Genomic DNA, 21948 nt, shown 5'->3' with positions numbered 1-21948 from the left:
TATAGTTGGTAGGGGTGTGTGCTATCATGTGAATCTTTGGGGGAAAGGAACATAGTTTTAGAGGGTCATGTAGTGTCCCTAGTGATGCATGGGTCATTATAAGGTTTCATATTAGCTAACATGAGGTTTCATCTCAAAATCAATTGGTAATGAGTAGTCCATGTATCTTGTAAAGGTTGTGATTTCTCCCCACTCTTTCAATGTGGGATTCTCAACATGCCTTTTCAAGATGGTGACTCTTTGGATTCGCCATGCTTGGATCGACTAAATACCCATTTGGGCTTTAGGGGCCCTGATACCATGTTAAATCACTTGTTGACCCAAATGCTTAAACTAATGACTATTGTGCTTTATTGTGCCATGATCTTTTAAAAAATAATGGTTATAGATTTTTGATCAACTAATTCTCTGGGCCAATTCCTCCAACATTTATATAGAGTTAGTCTCTTTGATGACTTATTGAAACAACCATTCGTGACTTGGAGGGCCTTCTAAGTATTTTAAAGTCCTATTATAACCCCAGGATGATGCCCATTTAGACCATCCATATATTGACCAACAAAGCTTGTCATATAATGCAATATCCAATCTAGAATGTGATATGTGGATTATCTTTCTACAAGTCTTTGATACACGTCATTGTCAATTGGAGTAACCTTTTTACTCCAGTGTTGGACAAAATATAAATCAGCAGGCGTTTTTTACTTGTTTCGTTATGTTTGTCCTGCAACTAGAAACACCTCTTGGTATTCTATAGGCCTTTTGGGTTGTTGCTTTGAAGATCTTTTTCCTTTTAGATGTTCATTTTGAAGGTTTTCGGTTGGTATAATGATGCCTTTTTTGAAATATTACAAGGTTTTTAATTTGGCTTGGAATTTAATGCGGTTGTGCATCTTTTAGTTGGCTCCCTTTTTTGGAATTTGATTATGCTTTTGGTTAGTATAGAGTTGTTGGTTTTTGTGTTTTTTTTTAGTTTCTAAGTCAAATGCTTTTCAGTTTTCCCTAGCTCCTCTCTTCTTAGGCCTCTCTTGCTCGGAGCTCAGCAATCGTGACCTTTATTTTAACGTTTTGGTTAGATTTTTAATTTTGGTTCATTGTCAAAACAACCTGAATCAAATTTGTTCTACTTCTACCAGTTGTACAATTGTGCCTTTGAGTGCTCACAAAAATGGTACCTTGTTGAGGAGGTTTTAGTATTATTAGGATTATTATTGATTTTTTTGTATTCCTTCACTGGAGCTTCAATGAAAATTCTTGTTTCTTGTTTCAAAAAGAAGTTAAGAACTCTATAATGGATTTTCATTATGAAATTGCCATTCTGGATCTTATCACTCCCATGCTAAGAAAGATCCATCTTTTTAAATTGTGATCTTAGAAACACAAACACAAATATGGATAAGGGACATAGATACAACATGACATGATGATGCATCAATTTCTAAACTAGGATACAAATATGTTGAGGATAAACTATGTGTGTGTGTATTGATAGAAATGAACAGCTTCCATTGAGAAAAATGAAAGAATACACAGGTGGACAAAAAATCAAGCCCACAAAAAACAGGGGATCCCGAAGGGGGCCAGCTTTACAAAATCATGTCAAGAGGATAATTACAAAAAGTCTTCGAAATTGAAGCCAAAAGAGAAACATGATACCAAAGAATCGATTGAATCTCCCCACTCCCCCTTTCAACTCCCCTAAACACCCTCTTATTCCTCTCCACAAAACCCACAAGATGGCACAAACAGAAGCACGCCTAAGAAACCAACCTTTTTCCCACAAGGCAGATTGAGGAGGAACTCCTCGATCATTCCTTCTAACATCTCTATGAGAAGTATACAACAAGCCAAAAGTCCGGAGAAAATCATCTCAAATGCGCTTGCTAGTTCACAATGCCAAAGAAGGCAATCCAAGTCTTCCTTCGCTTTTCGACACAGAATGCAACATGAAGGACCAACTAATCGAGGCAAAAATTTTGTATTTCTAGAGAAAAACAAAGGCAAAATTCTGGACAACCTATCCAATGTATTGAGGCGGCCATGGAGAACCTGCCAAGAAAAGAACTTCACCTTTCTAGGGACCTTAATCCTCCAAACCTAAGACAAGACCGACTCACTTTTCCTTAAAGCTTTTCATAACTAACCTTTGATTTTGTTCCCAGCCAATTGGATAACCTCTTTTCCTAATTCTCCCTTACCTCTTTGTACCTCTCTTTTTAACTCTTAAAACATACTGATACTACAAAAAACAATTAGAATGGTTTGAAATGGAAGCACTATCAAAGATTTTCTTTTCTTACTTCTCGCGGATGTCTTAAGTCAGCTCATTTTCAAGGGGGTGGAAGGAAATATCATTGAGCCCTTTAGGATTGGCGGGAATGCAGTGGTCTTATCGCACCTTCAGTTTGTGGATGATACAATATTATTTTGTAGAGAAGAGTCTTTCTTGATCCTTGGCCATATTGCTTCCTTCTTTGAAGATATGCCTTGGCTTATAATCAATAGGGACAAATGCACTATATTTGGAATTAATAGTGATCAGGACAAGCTTAAGAGGTGGACAGAGATGTTTGATTGCTAGATAGGCTCTTTTCCCTTCTCTTACCTTGGTCGAGAGGTTTTTGGGATATTGTTTGTGTAAAGAGCTGCAAGAGATGCTCTGTTCACAACTCCCCCCCAACCCTTCCGATTATTGTTCACCACTCCCCCTCTTCCCCCTCTCCCTTCGTTTTCCCTTATTCGAATCCTAGGTTCTTGCTTTTGTTTAATTTGGCTTGTTTTAGGGTTTTTTTTTGTCGTGAAATTTAGGGTTTAGAAAAAAGAAAAAGAAATTAGAATCTATAGAGCGGGAAGATGACTTGGATAGTGTTGTGGCGAAGCTTGTCGACCAAGCTGCAAATTTTAACATTCAGAGGTTTCATTGTGCAATTGAAATTAAGAGCTTGACTAAGAATCATATTTCTTCCATAGAAATTGAAGCAAAAATCAGAAAATTGAAGGTTAATCTAAAGCAGCATGAAAAGATTGCTCTACAAGCATCGGTGCAATTTGAGTACTGCAAGAAGGAAGTTGAGGACTATTGACAGCAACTTTCAGCTGCCAAGAAGTATGTAGAATCTATTGTTGCAATCACACCTGAACTTGAGAAGGAATTTCTTGAGGTTTTCTTGATTTATAATTAGTTGAAACATAATTATTCTTTGGCCTGATCCCCTCTATAGGCTTATTTATTGTTCTTGTTGTATAATTCTCTTGTACTTTAAGTTTTATGTTAATAAAGAAGCTTGTCTCCGTTTCGAAAAAAAAGATCTTTAAGAGATTGGTGGTGTGGAAAAAAGGTTTTTTCTCAAAAGCTGGTAGGCTGACCTTGATTAGATTTGTGATTAGATTTGTGTTGAGTGGTATCCCCGTGTATTATCTTTCCTGTTCAGGGTCCCTAGCTTGGTTTGCAAGATTATCAAGAAGTATATGAGATATTTTCTTTGGGAAGGGATGGACGGAGGTTTAGGTACCCATCTGGTTAGTTGGGAGACGAAAGTTAAAGTTATTTATTTGGCGAGTCTTACTTGGTTGAGTTAACATTGTTGATAGGCTTTGTTCGGAGGAGGACTCTTCTTATTGGACCTTTTTGCTGTTTGCTTTGTGGAAAGGTGGAGGAAGACCTTGATCATCTCTTTTGGGATTGCCGGTATGTGCGTGCTGTGTGAAGTTCTTTTTTGCAGGAGTTCGGCTTTGACTTTTTTGGCGAAAGGAGTGTTCGTGCTACGGTCGAGGAGTTCCTTCATTCGCCCTTTAGAGCAAAAGGGTGTTTTTTGTGGTTTGCGGGCAGTGTTTTCAAAGCACAAGGTGTACCTTAAGGTGATAAGTCTCCTAATTGCCTCAAGGAGAGAGGCGACCAAAAGGTGTCGCCTGAGTAAAGCAAGGTGCACTTAATAATAAATTATCATTACCTTAAACTATTAAAGGTAAAAGAAAAGGAGTATTTAATACTCAAAATACAAAAATAGATCTAGACTATGTAATACTTAAGTAAACTTGGACTTACACCATCAGAAAAGCTTATAAGATTGAGCCTATGACAATTAAAAAGGACATGCTTTAAATAATGGAATTGTTTCGTAATAGATTTTTATTCTTTAACCACAAAGATAAAAAAATTGATTAACAAATGATACTACCAAGACATTGACCGGAAAAGAGAAATAATGGCCATTTGTCAGTAAAGGAGGAGAGAGACTGCAACATGTAGCATGCAAGAACATTTTTTAGTGTCATGCTTTGAACATTAATGAAGGTGCATTTTCATAACTTCGGACATTTTAACTTCTATTTTTTCCTCTTAATTTCATAACATTAAACTTTACATCTTCTTCTTACTCTTATTTTCACAAGTTTGGACTTTTCATCTTCTTCATTTTTCTCTCAACTTTTCCAATTCTTCTTATTTTTCTTCTTCCTACTATTATTCTATTATTTTTTCACTTTTCTTCTTTTCTTCTACTTCTCTTGCTTTGTATCTTCTTTCTTATACTTCACCATTTTCTGTCTTCCTGATCCTCTAAATCTTCTCTTTCGTTTGATCATTTTTGTACTCCTAAGTCCCAACTCCTTTATTTCTCAGTTATGAAATATTAAAAAGAAAAACAGGAAAAAGAAAAAAAATGACAAGCGGCTCGCTTAAACAATGAAGGCTTAACATGGCGATAAGAGGCACTACTAGGCGAGCGCTTGGTTGAAGTTGCCTTCATGGTGCAAGAATCGGAGGTTGCCTTGCCTCTCGCCTGAGGCGCGTGCCTAGGGTTATCTTGAAAATACTACTCGCTGGGTGTACGCTGTGGTTTGGGATGTTTGGGGGGGGGGGGGGGAAGGAAAGATCAAGTGCTTCGTGATAGCAATGTTTTAAAATCCCCAAGGCGCAATACCCCTTTGGAGCCTAAGTGTAGGCTTTTCTCGTGAGGCTCAATACATAAACACACATTTATTTACACAACCAAAACATAGATGGATAGAAATAAGACTTGTAAAAAAAAGAAATATAAGAGTTAAAATTAGTCATCAACACTAAGTTAAGTGAAATGACACGAAAACAATCACAGATACAATTCTAAAATCCTAAGATCCAAGTCATTTTCACTAAATAGGTCTTCATCTTCATTCTCTCCATCATTTGACTTATAACCATCTATATCTTCTTCATTCGTCTCAGAGTCATCCAAATTAATTGGTGTGGGGATGGGTTGGGGCGATAATTGTGTGGAAGCTGAAGATGGACATGAAGCTTTAGTGTTAGACGTAGTTCTTGAGGAACCAACTTTAGAATAATAGGTAGGTTCTTTGCTCTACCAGCTCTTGAAACATCACCATATGTTAAAGAATACTCGTCGAAAACAAGATCATCATCCTCCTCTGAATTATCATCCATTCTTCAAGCAACCATTCATTACTATCATTGGTTTCTTACATAAAGATGGGGTGGATGATGTCTCGAATATTATATCGAGCTTTAGTGCACTATTATATTTTATGAAGACTAAATCATTTAGTCAACTTTGAACAAGTCTATTCCTTTTCTTGCTATGATGCTGCAATTATAGAACAAAAGTTTTATTTTTCAGTTCAATTACATTCACATCTAAAGGCACTACAAGTAATAGTAGATAACTAACCTGTTCAAAAGCGCTCTAATTACCTTAACATCCCAAGGTACGACAAATGAGACCTTAAATTCTCACAGCGAACTTTTGCAAGTTGGGAGTTGATTGTTTGAAATCATCCCACCATTTCACTATAGATCAAAAGTATATTAGTAGCTTTCAATTGGAATGTAATTCAATGTTAAATCAAAGACATAACTAGAATTAATAAGCCTCAATCGATTTTTGATGTTATGTTTTAACGATATGATGAGGGTGCTAAGTGTCAGGGGCATAATTGTCCAACGTATTATTTACCGTTGGCCGTATGCCCGAATACCTCCAAATCACTTTATCTTTATGTCTTGAAAGTAGTTTAGGTTAATTCTTTCGTTTAGGTGTCGCCGAGCCACAGTGTGACATTTCGGCTTTTTCATATGCAAGCCTGCCAAGGCCAAAATTCTCAATATGTACTATAGGGGGTACATGAACAGTCCGACCCCCGCCCAAGCCTTGTCGCACTCTTTGCATGCTGAGTTATTTTCCTTGCAATTGACAGTCTTCAATGCTTTCTTTATGACGTTTTCAACTATTTACTTTCTCTCTCCCGTTTTATAAAAACATTTTCCCAAGAACGGGGAGGGAGGCAACGTCATACTGCGAGTTTGTCCGCGGATTCCGATTATCGAACGGCTGACTTGCTGATTGAGCTAAGCAAGTGCCGCACAATCGTGTTGAGAAGTTACGATTGTGACAAGTGGTATCAGAGCCAAATTGGCTAATTGACGATTACACCGAAGCATGTCGTCGTCGAATCCATCGGGCAAAGCCCAGAGAGACCGACTAGTAGAGATAGAAGAGCAGATGCTCTACCTAGTTGAAGTTCCTGACTCCATCCGCTACTTGGAGTCTCGTGTCGACGAAATTTCTGAGAAAGCTAACATGATCAATGCGGTAGCTGGCCGTGTCGAAGGGTTGCCAATACAAGAGTTTTGGCAAGGGTTGACGCCCTAGAAGAAAACACCAACGCCAGAAGAACTATTAACAACGAGCGTGGGGAGAGTTCCTCAGGCTTTGCTGCCCACATGGAAGAACGTGTCGGCGAGCTTGATAACGCTCAGAAGACACTATTAGAGATGATAAACGGCATGTCGGAGGATTTTAGAGTCACCCTCGATGTCGTTAGGAATGAAATCGCAGACGTGAACGCAAGACTGAGTCTCACAATGCGAGCAATGGCAAGCCAAGCTCCAGCTGGAGGAGCAATTTCGGTTAGCAAAGTAAAAGTCCCAGAACCAAAGCCCTTCTGTGGGGTAAGGGATGCAAAGGCCCTGGAGAACTACATTTTCGACCTTGAACAGTACTTCAAGGCTACAAACACCGTCACCGAAGAAGCCAAAATGACATTGGCAACGATGCATCTGTCTGAAGATGCAAAGTTGTGGTGGAGGTCCCGATACGTAGACATACAGGAAGGACGTTGCACTGTAGATACTTGGGACGCCCTGAAGAGAGAACTCCGCTCGCAATTTTTCCCCGAGAATGTGGAAATCCTGGCTCGGGAAAAATTGCGCAATCTAAGACACACTGGCGAGATTTGGGAGTACGTGAAGCAGTTCGCAGGGTTAATGCTAGACATCCGGGATATGTCAGAGAAAGACAAAGTTTTCTATTTTGTCGAAGGGCTGAAACCGTGGGCGAGGGCCAAGTTGTATGAACAAAGGGTCCAAGACCTCACGTCAGCATATGCAGCAGCCGAACGGTTGTTCGATCTGACAAGTGACTCTCAAGATGCGAGACGTAACCAAAGTTCCTCACCAAGAAGGAACAGGGATAGTCGCCCGAGCTCTCCCAAAGCTGTCGGGGGAGACAAACGTTCTGGTAAGGACCGCAAACCTTACCAGTCAACCACCGAAAATACATGGCGGAGGCCGAATGATCGAAGCCCAACCAAGCGTCCCCTCAGTTGTTTCATATGTCAGGGGCCCCATTTGGCAAGGGAATGCCCGAACAAAGTCGACTTCCATGCGTTTCAGGCCTCCTTAATTGCGGATTCAGACGATAAGTCAAATCAAGTCGAGGATGAAGCGGGCCTGATAGATGGGGGCGAAAAGACCCGAATAGGGGCCATAAAATACATGTCATCTCTCCAGAAAAAGTCATGGGAGAGCCACGTGCCATCGAAAGGGGGCTTACTGTATGTTGACACCTGGATCAACCAAAAGCAGACTAAGAGCACTATGGTTGATTATGGTGCAACCCACAACTTTATAACTGAGGCGGAAGCTAGACGTCTAAGGCTCCGTTGGGAGAAGGACTCAGGAAGGATGAAGGCCGTGAATTCCATTGCTCTACCTATCGTCGGGTTGGTGAAGCAAACGACGATAAAATTGGGAGGATGGAAAGGCCCCGTAGACGTTGTAGTTGTAAAGATGGACGACTTTGATGTAGTACTGGGAATGGAGTTCCTCCTTGAACATCAAGTCATCCCAATGCCTTCAGCCAAATGTCTAGCGATCGCCGGATCTTTTCCCACGGTAGTGCCAGCAGAGATTCGTCAGCCCAACGGGTTTAAAACGATATCGGCCATGCAACTAGACAAGAGTCGCGCCCAAGAGGAACCACCATCTGTGGAGATCCTGCTTGGGGCGTTGGAAAAGCCGGGGGAGACAGTCCCCAAGGACACTCTGTGTGTCCCAGAGAAGTGCCATGGTGTGATGCCAAGTAGATGGCCCAAGTCCTCGTCGATGCGGAGGAGAACCGACCATGGGGTAGAGTCGCCATCAGAGGCAAACGCGCATGCGAAGAATGCTTATCGCATGGTGCCGCCGGAGTTGACCAAACTTCGGGAACCATCAGAGATGTTGTCGAATACCGGGTGTAGTATACCCGTACAAGCTCCGTATGGAGCCTGCGTCCTTTCCCTGAAGAAGAAGGACAGAAGCCCACAACAGTGTGTTGATGGCCGCCCACGTGGAGTGAAGCATCTCCCAAAGTTAGACGACCGATCGAGGCAATGTCGAGTAAGAACAACGAAGGCAAAGGGACTCGAGAAAAATTGTGTCACTAGGCATGAAGCATACGAGTTCCCCGTGGCGCCGCTGGGTCTTACTGATGCCAAGGGAGGAAAGTGTTGTTCTGTGCAGGGCCAGGTGAGCGTGCCGATTCATGTGGGGGAGTGCCACCAAGGTGGGTCGTCGAGAGAAGAAGACACTCAGTGGAGCGAGAACCTCGAGTGTCGGGTCACCTTCAATGGTTCGAAGCAAGCCATGATCGAGGGGCCAAGTCTTGGGGTCGCCGATGCGACCAAGACTCCTAAAGTAGAAGCCGAGCAACTCAGCTGTGTGCTCGAAGAATACCTGCATCATTGTGTTGATGGCAGACAAAAGAATTGGGTTCAACTGCTGAAGGTAACCCAATTCGGTCATAGTGCTCAGACAGACTCGCCGAGCAAGAGAAGTTCGTTTGAGATTAAAGGTAAGAGGCATCCTGTATTGCCGCCTCTCGCTGATGGTCCTTACGTAGGGGACCGCCCTCAAGTTCACAGAGTTGAGGAGGAATGGGAACAGATGGCCGACATCGCTCGAGTGTGCCTAGAAGAAGCTTCAAGGCCGATGGAGGAGGGGGGTAGATCGAGAGCGATGCCCTCTTGAGCCGAGTGGAAGACCAAGCTCCCATTTAACGGTGCAGCAATGTCGTACGATCATCTGTCAACCTGGACCTGGAGGAAGACAGAGAAGTCGAGCAAGCCCTTGCTGACAGAGTAAGGGTTGTTAGAAGGCCCACGAGGGAGGTACATAAATTCCTGGTGCAGCGGAAGAAGCCCCTCGTGGAGGTAACCAGTGGAAGACCTGTCGAAGATTTTGAAGCGTGGATGCAGAAGACCGAAGAGCTCCAGCTTCGCAAGTTGACGAGGACGTCAACCGTTTAAGTGGGGGAGAATGTCAGGGACATAATTGTCCAACGTATTATTTACCGTTGGCCGTATGCCCGAATACCCCCAAATCACTTTATCTTTATGTCTTGAAAGTAGTTTAGGTTAATTCTTTCGTTTAGGTGTCGCCGAGTCACAGTGTGACATTTCGGCTTTTTCATATGCAAGCCTGCCAAGGCCAAAATTCTCAATATGTACTATAGGGGGTACATGAACAGTCCGACCCCCGCCCAAGCCTTGTCGCACTCTTTGCATGCTGAGTTATTTTCCTTGCAATTGACAGTCTTCAATGCTTTCTTTATGACGTTTTCAACTATTTACTTTCTCTCTCCCGTTTTATAAAAACATTTTTCCAAGAACGGGGAGGGAGGCTACGTCATACTGCGAGTTTGTCCGCGGATTCCGATTATCGAACGGTTGACTTGCTGATTGAGCTAAGCAAGTGCCGCACAATCTTGTTGAGAAGTTACGATTGTGACACTAAGGAGGTGTCAGCATCATGTTTAGGTGCGCTTGCTGATCCTAGCTATACTTTATGCTTTATGTTTTTTGTATAACCCTCGTGTACTTAGAGCATTAGTCTCTTTCATTGTACATATATATGAATAACGAGAGTTGTTTCCTTTTCAAAAAAAATCAAAGACTTAAAGTTTAAGATATTTTGTTCCTCCAAATAGTCCTTCAGCTTTCTTGTAATTGGTTAGCTCTCCAAGTATCTTAAGTATCTTATCTTTGAGTGTCCACCATCTTTGTTATGCACTTATACAACCTATTGACAATTTCATCATCAACTTGAATATTTGGATTTGAGTAATAGATTTTTGGGTTTAGATAATATCCGGTTGCATGCAAAGGATGATGCAACTAAAGATCCCATCATCGATCAATTATTGTAAAAATGTCTTTGTACTTTTCATTTTTACCATCAAAGGATTTGGCAATGGCCTCCTTAGCTCTATCCGTAGTCTTATAAATGTATCCCATAGGAGGCTTCTTCTCACCATCCACCAACCTAAGTACTCACACTAAAGGGCTAGATACTTTAAGAGCAAACACAATGGTATTCCTAAAAGTTATGACCAAATTGTTTGAGTAACCTGCTTTCCTTGTTGTTCTTTGCTGTATTTGTTATTTTTCTATTCATCTGGAGTAAACATCTTTGGAGTAAACATCTTTCTCAAATTATTTTTCTGGCAATATAAACTTGATAATGTTATGCAAGCTGTAGCAGATTAAGTTTTATCTGCTTTAACTAACTCCTTTGATTTGTAAACCATCGCATCATGTTTAACAATTATGGACGAACATAAATGGAATTTCTAACATCCATGCCTCTTTTTAATGTTTTGTGAATATGAGGGATCTTGTATATCCTCCAACATTAAATCTAAGCAAGGAGCGGCACATGGAGACCAAATTAATTGTTGTCATTTTGCTTCTAACAATCCAACGAAGTAAAATAAGATCATATTTTGGCTTCCTAAATGTGTAAGCATAAGACTAACAAATTTAATAAAGAGTTGGTACTTTGCGTTCTTTCTTACCTACCATAACATTTGCTGAGGCACTACCAGTAACAACTTGTATGACATTGACTTCTCCAATGCGCTCTATGAAATTGCCGATCAACTCAATCATTTTCTTTCCATCCTTTTACATAAGCTGATGCATTGGTAGACTCAATGAATATGGTGCCTTTAAGACTATTAACTAAAAAGTTAATTAATGTTCTTTTTCATCTACAGTCCATCCATCAGCCATAATGGTGCACCAACCTTCGCCCACTCGGCCCTATAGCCCTTCATCAACTCATTTGTGGATTCTAATTCATTTTTCAAACACGACACTCTCAATTCATGATACGATGGTGGTTTCATTCCAAGATCGAATTGTCCTATTGTCTCAATCATATGGGTCGATCCTCCTATTACCTCAATCATAGGGGCAAAGCTATCATAAGTGCAAGTATTTAGAGGCACTCCAGCATCATAAAACCAATGAGAAATTTTTTGGAGGGTTTGCTCCCTCGTCTCTTTTTTGTATGCTTCATTGATTATGCTTGTTTTCCCTTTCCTTTGTCATTCTTTCGATTTTAAACCACAACTTCCAGGTTAGGTGTAAAATATACATCTATTGGACCCTTTTGCCTTGGCTTCTTTGAACCCGTTGCCACTCTTTTATTCGAGTTACTTGCACACACTTTATCTTCATCTTCTTCTTCTTCATCTTCTTCTTCATCCTCAATACCATAAGTGTCCACATGAATATTAACAATTAAATTTCTTTACTCTTTAATCTCCTTTTTCTTGAGCTTTAATTTCTTCCTTCACGTGATCAAGGAATTTTCTACAAGCAGTGACATTTCTACCACCACCATCTAGGTGTTTTTTCGTTCTCTGAACTTCTCCTTTAGTTGCTTTTGAATAAAATTGTTGGATCACAAATCCAACAGAGAAATTCTCAAGAAGAGAATTGAGAAATCTTTATTTGAATTCAAGAAACAATTACAATGTAGAATGGAAATCACATTGTAAAATACAATTAGATCGTAACTCTCTCTCTCTCTACCGTAACCCTATCTCTCAAGAGTTTACAGTGAAGACTTCAACAGAAATTCTAACTCCCTTTTTCTCTCATTCTCCTATTTATAATACTCAACAGTGGCCCCCACTCCTAACCGACCTACTTCCTAACCAACTTGACAATTCTCTACATTCTTTCCTTTACTCTTCTTTCTCATACTATACTAATGTATAATCGGAGGTCTAACAGTACATTCCTGCTCGAGTTTCACCTTGTCCTCAAGGTGAAAATCCGAAAAGGATTGATGAAAATCATCATACTTCTCACACGTAGCCTCATGACTAAGCAGTCCTTTCTAACTCATCATCACTTCCCAGCAGCCTTGATCATTCTTCTGATAACCGTACGCTTCATCCGGTACTGCCAACCATTCATGGTTTTTAGTTATGTATGGAGCTAGCTCTTAAGGATTTTGACACTCTCTAAAAGCTCGTTTAAGCTGTGATACATAAAAAACTGGATGAATTGTAGCAGTTGGTAACTCCAACTTATAAGCTACTGACCCAATTCTCTTAATCACTTTATTAGGCCCAAAATATTTCAGGGAAAGCTTCTCATTTCTTCTTCTCCTCATAGATACCTGTCTATACGGTCTCAACTTCAGATAAACCATATCTCCCTCCTCAAATTCCACATGTCTTCATTTTAAGTCAGCATAAGTCTTCATCTTCTTAAACAACCCTTAATTACTCCTTTAAGGCACCTAAAGCTACATCTCTTTGTTTAAGCTGCTCGTCCAGTGTTGAATTGAATGTTTCATGTTCTCCATAACAAATTGGGGGGGGGGGGGGGTGTTCTTCCATAGACTGCCTGGATAGGAGAAACTCCTAATCAACGCTGGTATGTGGTATTATACCAATACTCAGCCCAACGAATCCCCTTGATCCATTCCCTCGGTCGCTCACCATAGAAGCAACGCAAATAAGCCTCTACTGAACGGTTAACAACTTCAGTCTGCCCATCCGTTTGAGGATGGTATGCTGTTCTTCTGTTCAACTTTGTTCTAGCCAGTCTAAACAGTTCTTTTTAGAAGTTACTTAAAAATATTTTGTCCCTATCTGAGACAATCGATTGTGGGAAACCATATAATCTAACCACTTTCTTAACAAATAGTTCAGCCACGATCTTGGCATTAAAAGGATGTTTAAGAGCTAAGAAATGGGCATACTAAAGTGGTCCACAACTACAAAAATCACTTTGAAACCTGCCGCTTTAGGAAGTCCTTCAATAAAATCCAACGAAATGTCATCCCATATTCTAGTTGGAATGCCCAGAGGCGTTAATAACCCAGCTGGTGACAGTGACAAAGTCTTGTTTCTTTGACAAACAGTGCATTCTTCACAATGATTTTGCACACCTCTCTTCATCCCACGCCAAAATAACTCTCCAGTCAGTCTTTTATATGTTCGAAGGACCCAGAATGCCCACCAAAAACGGAATTGTGATAGGTATGTAGAATGGCTGGTATTAGAGTTGTTTTGTTGGCTATTATCAATCTTCCCTTATATTGTAGCATTTCCTGTTGCAAGGCATAATTCTGGACCTCTTCACCACTTTGTAGCTTCATCAAAATCTCTTTAAACTGTTCATCTTTTTCAACTTCCTCTTTAATGATTTTAAGATCAATTAATGTCGGTGCTGTCAACTGATTCAGATAAACAGAAGAAGGCACTCCAGACAGTGCATCCGCTGCTTTATTCTCTAAGCCCAGCTTGTAAACCACCTCAAACGAATATCCCAAGAGTTCTGCGATCCACTTTTGATACTGTGGTTGAATAACTCTCTGTTCTAGCAGAAACTTAAGGGATTTTTGATCTGTTTTCACTACAAACTTTCTCCCCAACGAGTAAGGCCTCCAGCGTTGTACTGCTAGCACCACTGCCATAAGTTCTCTCTCGTAAACAGGCTTGGCACGATCTCTTAAGGCTAGTGTGTGACTGAAACAGGCAATTGGTCTCTTGTTTTGCATTAACACAACCCAATACCATATCCCGAAGCATCCGTCTCTATTTCAAGGGCACATCAAAATCGGGCAATGCTAATACGGGAAGTCTCATCACAGCCTCTTGCAGCCGCTAAAAAGCCATTTGTGCTTCCCCATTCCACTTAAATGCTCCTAATTTCTACAACTGAGTCAAAGGAGCTGCAATGGATCCATAGTTTTGCACAAATCTTCTACAATAACTAGTGAGTCCTAAGAATCCACAAACTTCCCGCACATTTTTATGCACAGGCCATTGTTTAATGGACCTTATCTTTTTAGTATCAACCTCCACATCATTTCCTGAAACAATATGGCCCAAATATTCAACTTTCTGACAAGCAAAGTTGCATTTTTTCTTGTTTGCATAAAGTTTATGCTCACGCAATACTTCAAACACTAATTCCAAATGATATACATGCTCCTCCATTCCCCTACTGTATATCTATATATCATTGAAAAAGACTAGAACAAACTTTCTCAAGTAAGATCGAAAAACAGAGTTCATGAGAGACTAAAATGTGGTTGGCACATTTGTTAACCCAAAGGGCTTCACAACAAGGAACTCATAGTGTCCCTCGTGGGTTCTAAAGGCTGTCTTTTCAATGTCCTTATGCTTCCTAATTTGGTGGTAACCAGCCTTTAAATCTATCTTAGAAAACAGATTAGCGCCATTCAACTAATCAAACAATTCCTCAATAACAGGAATAGGAAACTTATCTGGCACAGTTGCATTATTGAGGGCACGATAGTCCACACAAAATCTCCTGCTTCCATCTTTTTTCTTCACCAACAACACTGGATTGGAGTATGGATTGTTACTGGGCCGTATTACTTCTGAAGACAACATATCTACAAGTTTTTCCATTTATGCTTTTTGTTGAAATGCATACCTGTAGGGCCTTACATTCACTGGGTCAGTCCCTGTCTTCAATTGTATTTGATGCTCTATAGTTCTTTTTGGTGGTAATGTCTCTGGCCATTCAAAAACTTCATTGTACATGGTCAGTATCTTCTGCACTTCTTCAGGTGCACTAGTATTTTCTTCAATAGTTGCTTCTTCTGGTAATAACACTTCTGCTTCCAATGCTCTACACTTCACCTGATACCCCTGATCAGAGTCACTCCAAGTCTTCATTAATGTTTTCAGCCCTACTTGAGTTTTGGTTAAACTAGGATCGCCCTTTATCACCGCCTTATTTTCTCCATGGAAGGTCATTGTCAAATTCTTCCAGTCCATTTTGGTCACCCCCAGGGAATAAAGCCATTGCATACCCAATATTGCATCAACTCCCCCCAATTCTAGTGGTAAAAATTCGGCCGTAACCTTCCAGTCATTCAACAGCAACTCCACATTTTCACATGCACCCTTCCCTTTAATCGCAGTGCCTGACCCTAGAATAACCCCATAATGAGAGGTTTTCTTGGTCGATAGTTTCAGTTCAGTCACCAATTTATTGGATATGAAGTTGTGCGTGGCGCCACAATCTATCAAGACAACCACTTCTTCTCCAAATATTTTTTCCCTCACCTTCATAGTTCCAGGGTTAGTAAGACCAACCACTGAATTGATTGACAATTCTACGACAACATTCATTCCACCTTCCATTTCATACTCAACTCCTTCTGCTCATAATACTCTTCCTCAATGATCTCCTCCTCCACATTATCAGCATTAACAACAAACATCCTTATCTCCCTCAATTCAGGTTCCTTGGATTTATGCCCTGAATAATACTTCTCATCACATTTAAAACATAAACCCTTCTCTCTTTTCGCCTTAAACTCAGCATCAGCTAGCATAGGTGTAGATACTTCTGCCTTTCCTTCATTTGCGTTTGCGCCACTATTCGGTTTGTTATAATTGGCTGGGTTATATAAGTACTTCCCTCGGTTTGTTATAATTGGCTGGGTTATATAAGTACTTCCCTCCTGAATAACCATAAAGATTTGCTTCCCTCCTGATTAATTCTCTGACTTCTGCCTTTTGAGCCAAACACATCATTTGAGGCAAACCAACTGGTTCAGAATATTCAACCTCAGCTCGAATACAAGGAAACAATCCGTTCATGAATGTTTCCTTTAGAACTTTATTCGAAAGATTAGTTAAAGGTGCTACTAATCGATCGAATAAATTTCTATATTCATCTACTGTAGAAGTCTGTTTAATCGCAAAGAATCTTCCACTTGGATAGATCTAAACTGCTCTAACAACCTTCATTTTTATCTGCCCAACCGGTACATTTTTCCCGCTCTTCTTGGGATCGGTACCAGTCAAGTGCTGGTCCATCAAAGCTAATAACAAATACAATCATTTTATTTGATTCAGTCAATTTATGGATCTGGAAACATGGATCGACTCTAAACAACCAGGAATCAGGATCGGTTCTGTTAAACACAGGCATCTCAGCTTTCTAAATTTATTTCGTTCAACAGTTTTATCTTCCTCTTCCTTTGAGTTCGCTTTTATTTCTTCTCACATTATTGCTTATTGTTATTCCTTCCACTTTTTTTCCTTCATTTTCCTTCGATGTACTGGACGATCCTTCCATATTGGAAGTTGTACTGATTTTTCGTTAACTATGCTTTCAATGTATTTCATAAGTACCTGGTGCTGCTGCTGTTGATTATCGGCTTTCAAACTCAACCGATCCAGGTTCTTCATCAACGCTTGTTGATGTTGTTGTTGCTTTTCGTTCTGTGCACTTAAACATTCGATATTTTTCATGATCGTCGCTAATTTCTCTTCCATCACCGGTAATTCTGTAAGTCAGACTTCATCTTTGATACTTCTTGTTCCAGTGCATCGAACCTCTCTTTCTTCTTTTTGGCCATTTTCTTTGGTTTTCTTAGAATTTTGCCTCTGATACCAATATGTTAGATCACAAATCCAACACATAAATTCTCAAGAAGGGAATTGCGAAATCTTTATTTGAATTCAAGAAACAATTACAATGTAGAATTTCGAATTGTAAAATACAATTTGATAGTAACTCTCTCTCTCTCTCCCGTAACCGTATCTTTCAAGAGTTTACAGTGAACGACTTCGACAAAAATTCTAACCAACTCCCTTTCTCTCTCATTCTTCTATTTATAATACTCAACAGTGGTCCCCACTCCTAACCGACCTACTTCCTAACCAACTTGACAATGCTCTACATTCTTTTCTTTATTCTTCTTTCTCCTACTATATTGATGTATAATCGGAGGTCTGACAAAATTCCACACTAATGTATTAACTTCTTTCTCATTTTGCAATCAAGCATATGTCCATGCTGCTGGATCTTCTCTTAAACTGTCCTCAGCCATCTAATTATTTAGAAAACTAAACTCATTAGAAACTAATGTAAGAAATTGACCACAAAAGTTAGGAGTTGGGACATTCAAAAAATTTAATGAAGACGGAACTTTGAACGCTACTGTTTTTGGGAGTTTCCAGCAAGAAGAGATGAAGTTGAAGCCTTAAAGGTTGCTTTATTTTACTCTTTTCTGTTCTTTGAAGACAAAACTCAAAGAATGAACTTCAAAAAAGGAGCCGAGGAGGTGTTGTCTTTTTTTTTTTTTTTTTTTTTTTTTTTTTTGTTGAAGAAGAAGAAAGAGAAGGAGAAGTTGATGAGCATTCAGTTTTTTTAAAGAGCCGGGAAGGTGTTTTGTTATTTCTTTTCTTGAAGAAGAAGGAGAAGGAGAAGAAGAAGAGGAGGAGGAGAAATAGAGGTTCAGCTCGTACTTTAAATCAATCTTAGCCATAGGTATAAATTGTATAATGATGCTTTATTTCCAATTAGGTTAAGAAAAATATAATTATATTATATTTTGTATTAAATGGTAGCCAAATTTGTGTTTTAAGGGATTTGTAAAGAAAAAAAAAGCCCAAAGAGGCGCTTTGCGGAAGGCACGCACCTTCCTCAATGCCTCTATCTAAGGCAAGGTGCCAATGTTGTGCCTTGGGCCTAGGTGTGTGCTCAAGTGTGCCTTTTAAAACACTGCATGGTAGAGAGGGACCATAATGAGGTTTGGATTTGATAGATTTCATGTGTCCATTTGGGCTTTAGTTTCGAAGACCTTTTGTAAACATTTTAATTAGCTACTTTTTATAGGTGGAGTGCTTTGTTTGGCTGGGTTTTTTTTATATCATTGTATTCTTTCCTTCTTTCTCAATGAAAGTTGTTTCTATATAATAATAGGAAAAAAATAAAATAAAATAAAAGAAAAAAAAGGCAAAGAATCCTCTCCCAAATTTCCCAATTAGGAAATTCCAGATAAAACTCTTTACGCACTTCTTCTCAACCCACACCTTCTATTTATAGCAAAAAACCCTAACAAACTAACCATCTGATTACTATTTTCCCCTTCTACTAACCATACTAGTATTCTCCTAATAATCCTAATATCTCATTACTAGAGATGGTCAGTGATCTAACATTCTATGTTCTTGGTATGCAGGAAGCTGGAAGCATGTCTGATTATCATGAGAAATTTCCTATCGGAACAAAAGTTCAAGCTGTTTGGAGTGAGGACGGGGAGTGGTGAGTAAAACAAAAGGAGAAATTTATCATCTTACTTTCTAAAAAGGAAGTTTGTTCTCCAACTTATTCTCTTTTTAGTTAGAAAAGAGACGTTGAAGATGCGTGCTTAAAGTTTTCCAAGGACCCAAGTACGAAAATAATAAGTGTCTGCATGGAGGGGTTTTAAATTTTAAATCTATTTATTTATTTTTTAAAGATTTTTACCCTATCCAATATAAGAAGCTGCGACATTTCTATAAAGTTAGTTTTGCAAAATGGATGTTAATGAAGATCAGGTTATTGTTCTACTATAACAGCGGCTTGGCTATCTCAAAATTGGACGAATTTTGTAAATTTATATCTTTAATTTATCTTAAAGAGTAACCTTAGTGTCTTCCCAGAAAGAAAGAGGATGAAAAACCATGTTAAATTAAGAGTTTGGTTAAACCAATTTAATACTGCCACGGCTACTCCCCTTTGTGAGTATTATGAACCTAAACTCGTCTTCATCTCCCCCTCCAGTTCTCGCTAAGTCTTACTTTTTAGATTAGAGCCCTTTTGTGCATAGCTAGTTCTTGAGGTTACCTTTCTCAGGCTATTTTTTGTATGCCCCCTCTTGTTCTTTAAACAATTTAACCATTTTATTTTAAAAAGATTTTCTGTTCAGTTATCTTGTTTTGAGCATTTGAAATAGCATCTACACTTGGTCTCTTATCGAAGTGAATGATAAGTCTATCTTTGAAGCTGACTTTAGTTTCTAGGCTTCCAAGCATATACACCGATTTTGTTGATGTACGCATTTTTTACTTCTCTCAGCTCCAATATTTCCTGCCCCCTTTTGAAGCTTTTTTATTTCTCCCTTTTTGTTTAACTACTTTTCCTTCAACTATTTTTTTAATAGAAACAGAAATTTTCCCTTGATTGTGTTCAATTGTTTGAATATTCAGGTACGATGCTACAATTGAAGCTCACACTGTAAATGGTTTCTATGTTAGTTATGATGGTTGGGGAAACAAAGAAGAGGTAAGGTTTCTACATCTGCTATTTGCAGGACTTTTGATTATTTTTAAGAGCGTTATCTTTTATCAGCAAAAAATGAGTATTAGTATTTCTTCAAAATGATCTGGGTCCGTCTCTCTAAATTAACTAGAAATGTGAGGAATGGATTCATGGTGAGTCTGTACGGGACGCATTTCCCTTTGGATGGGTGCAATCCATAGGCGTTAGGACTAAAAGCATATGTAAGAATTCTTGGAAGGCCATCTTGATTCTTGGTTGGTTTTAGTTCCTTTGTTTGTTGGATTAGCTGGTATAAATACCATGGTCTCTCATTGCAAGACTTGATTGAACATTAAATTCTTGCATTTTGGTTTACTCTGGTTTTCCTAGATAACTCAAAGGTATCTTGAACTCATTCTCTCAGACCCTCTCCTATTTATGTTACCCTAATAATTACTAGGCCAATAACTAATAAGGTATCCTTTCTTTTTTAAAAGAAAAAAATGCATACATTATCGATTGATACATGGGAGAAACAACTGCAAAATACAAGAAGAGTTAGCACGAGGGAGAGCGCAATGAAGTTTAGGAGTACAAATCATAATATATATATTTTTGAGGTTTAGGAGTTCTATATATAACTACACAAACATATGCATGTACTCACATACATATAGACATACCTGTTAAATGTAATTATTGTCCTTTTAACTAAAATTGGTTCAGTAGTGCACTAATTGTCAACACTTATGGTATCTACTAATTTTAGGTGGACCCTGCAAATGTAAGAACAATCCAACTGGAAGTTAATGCTTTGCTTGAAGCAGAAAGAATGGCTGAAGCTACAAAGCAGGCTATCAAACGCAAGATTGCTCAAGCTGCTTCTGTTGACTTTCAATCCCGAAATTTACCATCAAAACTTCGAATTGAACCTGATGATCCTGAGGATGTAGTAAGTAGTTGATAATTGTAATATTTTGTGGCAACTAATTTATTAGTCCAGTAATTAGTTTGTTATTTAAGACAAATGTAGTAGTACATTTGTTTTGTACCTGTGGTGCTTGAAATACAGATATATATAGACTGATGTTAATTTGTTTTGTATAGAAAGCCACCAAACGCAAGAAAATACATGCCTTCAAGTCAAAGATGCGCATAGAACAGCTTGAAGTTACCCAAAATAAACGGCAGAATGCTTGGCAGCAGTTTCAATCAGCAAAAGGGAAATCTAAGAAGGTAAATGTTGTGAAATCTAGCATTTTGGTTTGTTTTATATTGAGGCCCAACAGGTATAAAAACCCCAAAGGCAAAAGGATGTTTTTGAAAAGTATTTCAATTGACATTAATCAAAACAGAATATTAATAGCTAGAATATTTTTCTTCCCAACAAGCATCCAATAAATCACATGGTGAACACTCTTGTGTTAATTCAGGGAAAAACAACAACTCATTACTAGCTATAGAAATAGAGCACCAGCACTTCACAGCACATTCTAGAGGGCTTAGTATCCTCTCTCATGAGCCAAACGCTCACCAAAGTCTCCAACACCACGCTCACCTACTTTCTATAACCCAAAGGATGTAGCGAACTTAATGTCTAATTAATATTTTCCCAACTGGGAGTCCTTTTGTCTGATGATGATTTATACATACAAATTTGCAGATTGGTTTCTTCTCTGGACGGAAGAGGGAGAGCATTTTCAAGTCTCCGGACGACCCGAATGGGAAGGTTGGTGTGACAGGAAGTGGAAAGGGTTTGACTGAGTTTCAGAAGAGGGAAAAACACCTGCATCTCAAGGGTGCAACGGTGGAGATGGATGAGTAAAAGTGAGATTAGAGTTTGTAGGTTGGTGGTTTCTTTGTATGTATCTTCATTTAGTATCCACAATCCAGTTTATGCGATCTCCGTGGTTAGATTCATATAAACGTGCTGAAAGTTTAGGCGGGGGGATTCCCTCCAAGTAACATAGTGTTTTCTTATGAGAATGGTTACAAAGCCTACCATGACAGGGTCTCTCTTTTCCTTTGACATTTTTATGTTTACTTGTTCTATTACCTTATAGTTAATGGGATATGCACATTTACATGAAAAACCCAATCAATTGTGTTTAAACTTCCACTCCCACTCCCACCTTTCTTTAGAGATGATCCTAGGTTGTCTGAGGGAGCTTACTTTGTAATGTCGCATTTATTGATGTTGTACGATAAGGGTATGACCGATGAACTTACCTGAACAAGACTAGTTCCATGGATTCATTTGTGTTCTCGATTTCTAATAAACCAGGAGGCGTGACCTAAAATTTGTTTGTTAGG

General features: G+C 39.2%; 1 protein-coding gene across 3 annotated transcripts in view; it reads left to right on the top strand.

Annotated features, from left to right (window-relative positions):
• Positions 1-21733, top strand: part of LOC103499374 (uncharacterized) — a 69517-nt gene extending 47784 nt beyond the window's left edge. For all 3 annotated transcript variants that reach the window (XM_051090778.1, XM_008462371.3, XM_008462369.3), the window contains 5 exons: positions 18575-18657; positions 19584-19659; positions 20405-20587; positions 20743-20871; positions 21299-21733. In XM_051090778.1, coding sequence (XP_050946735.1) covers positions 18575-18657; positions 19584-19659; positions 20405-20587; positions 20743-20871; positions 21299-21460 — 633 coding nt within the window. In that variant the 3' untranslated portion in view covers positions 21461-21733. The remainder of the gene's footprint in view (positions 1-18574; positions 18658-19583; positions 19660-20404; positions 20588-20742; positions 20872-21298) is intronic.
• The last annotated feature ends 215 nt before the right edge of the window (positions 21734-21948 follow it).

This window comes from Cucumis melo, chromosome 10, assembly GCF_025177605.1.
Source record: "Cucumis melo cultivar AY chromosome 10, USDA_Cmelo_AY_1.0, whole genome shotgun sequence".
In the NCBI taxonomy this organism is placed as follows: Eukaryota; Viridiplantae; Streptophyta; class Magnoliopsida; order Cucurbitales; family Cucurbitaceae; genus Cucumis; species Cucumis melo.
This window is presented reverse-complemented; position numbering and strand designations above follow the sequence as displayed.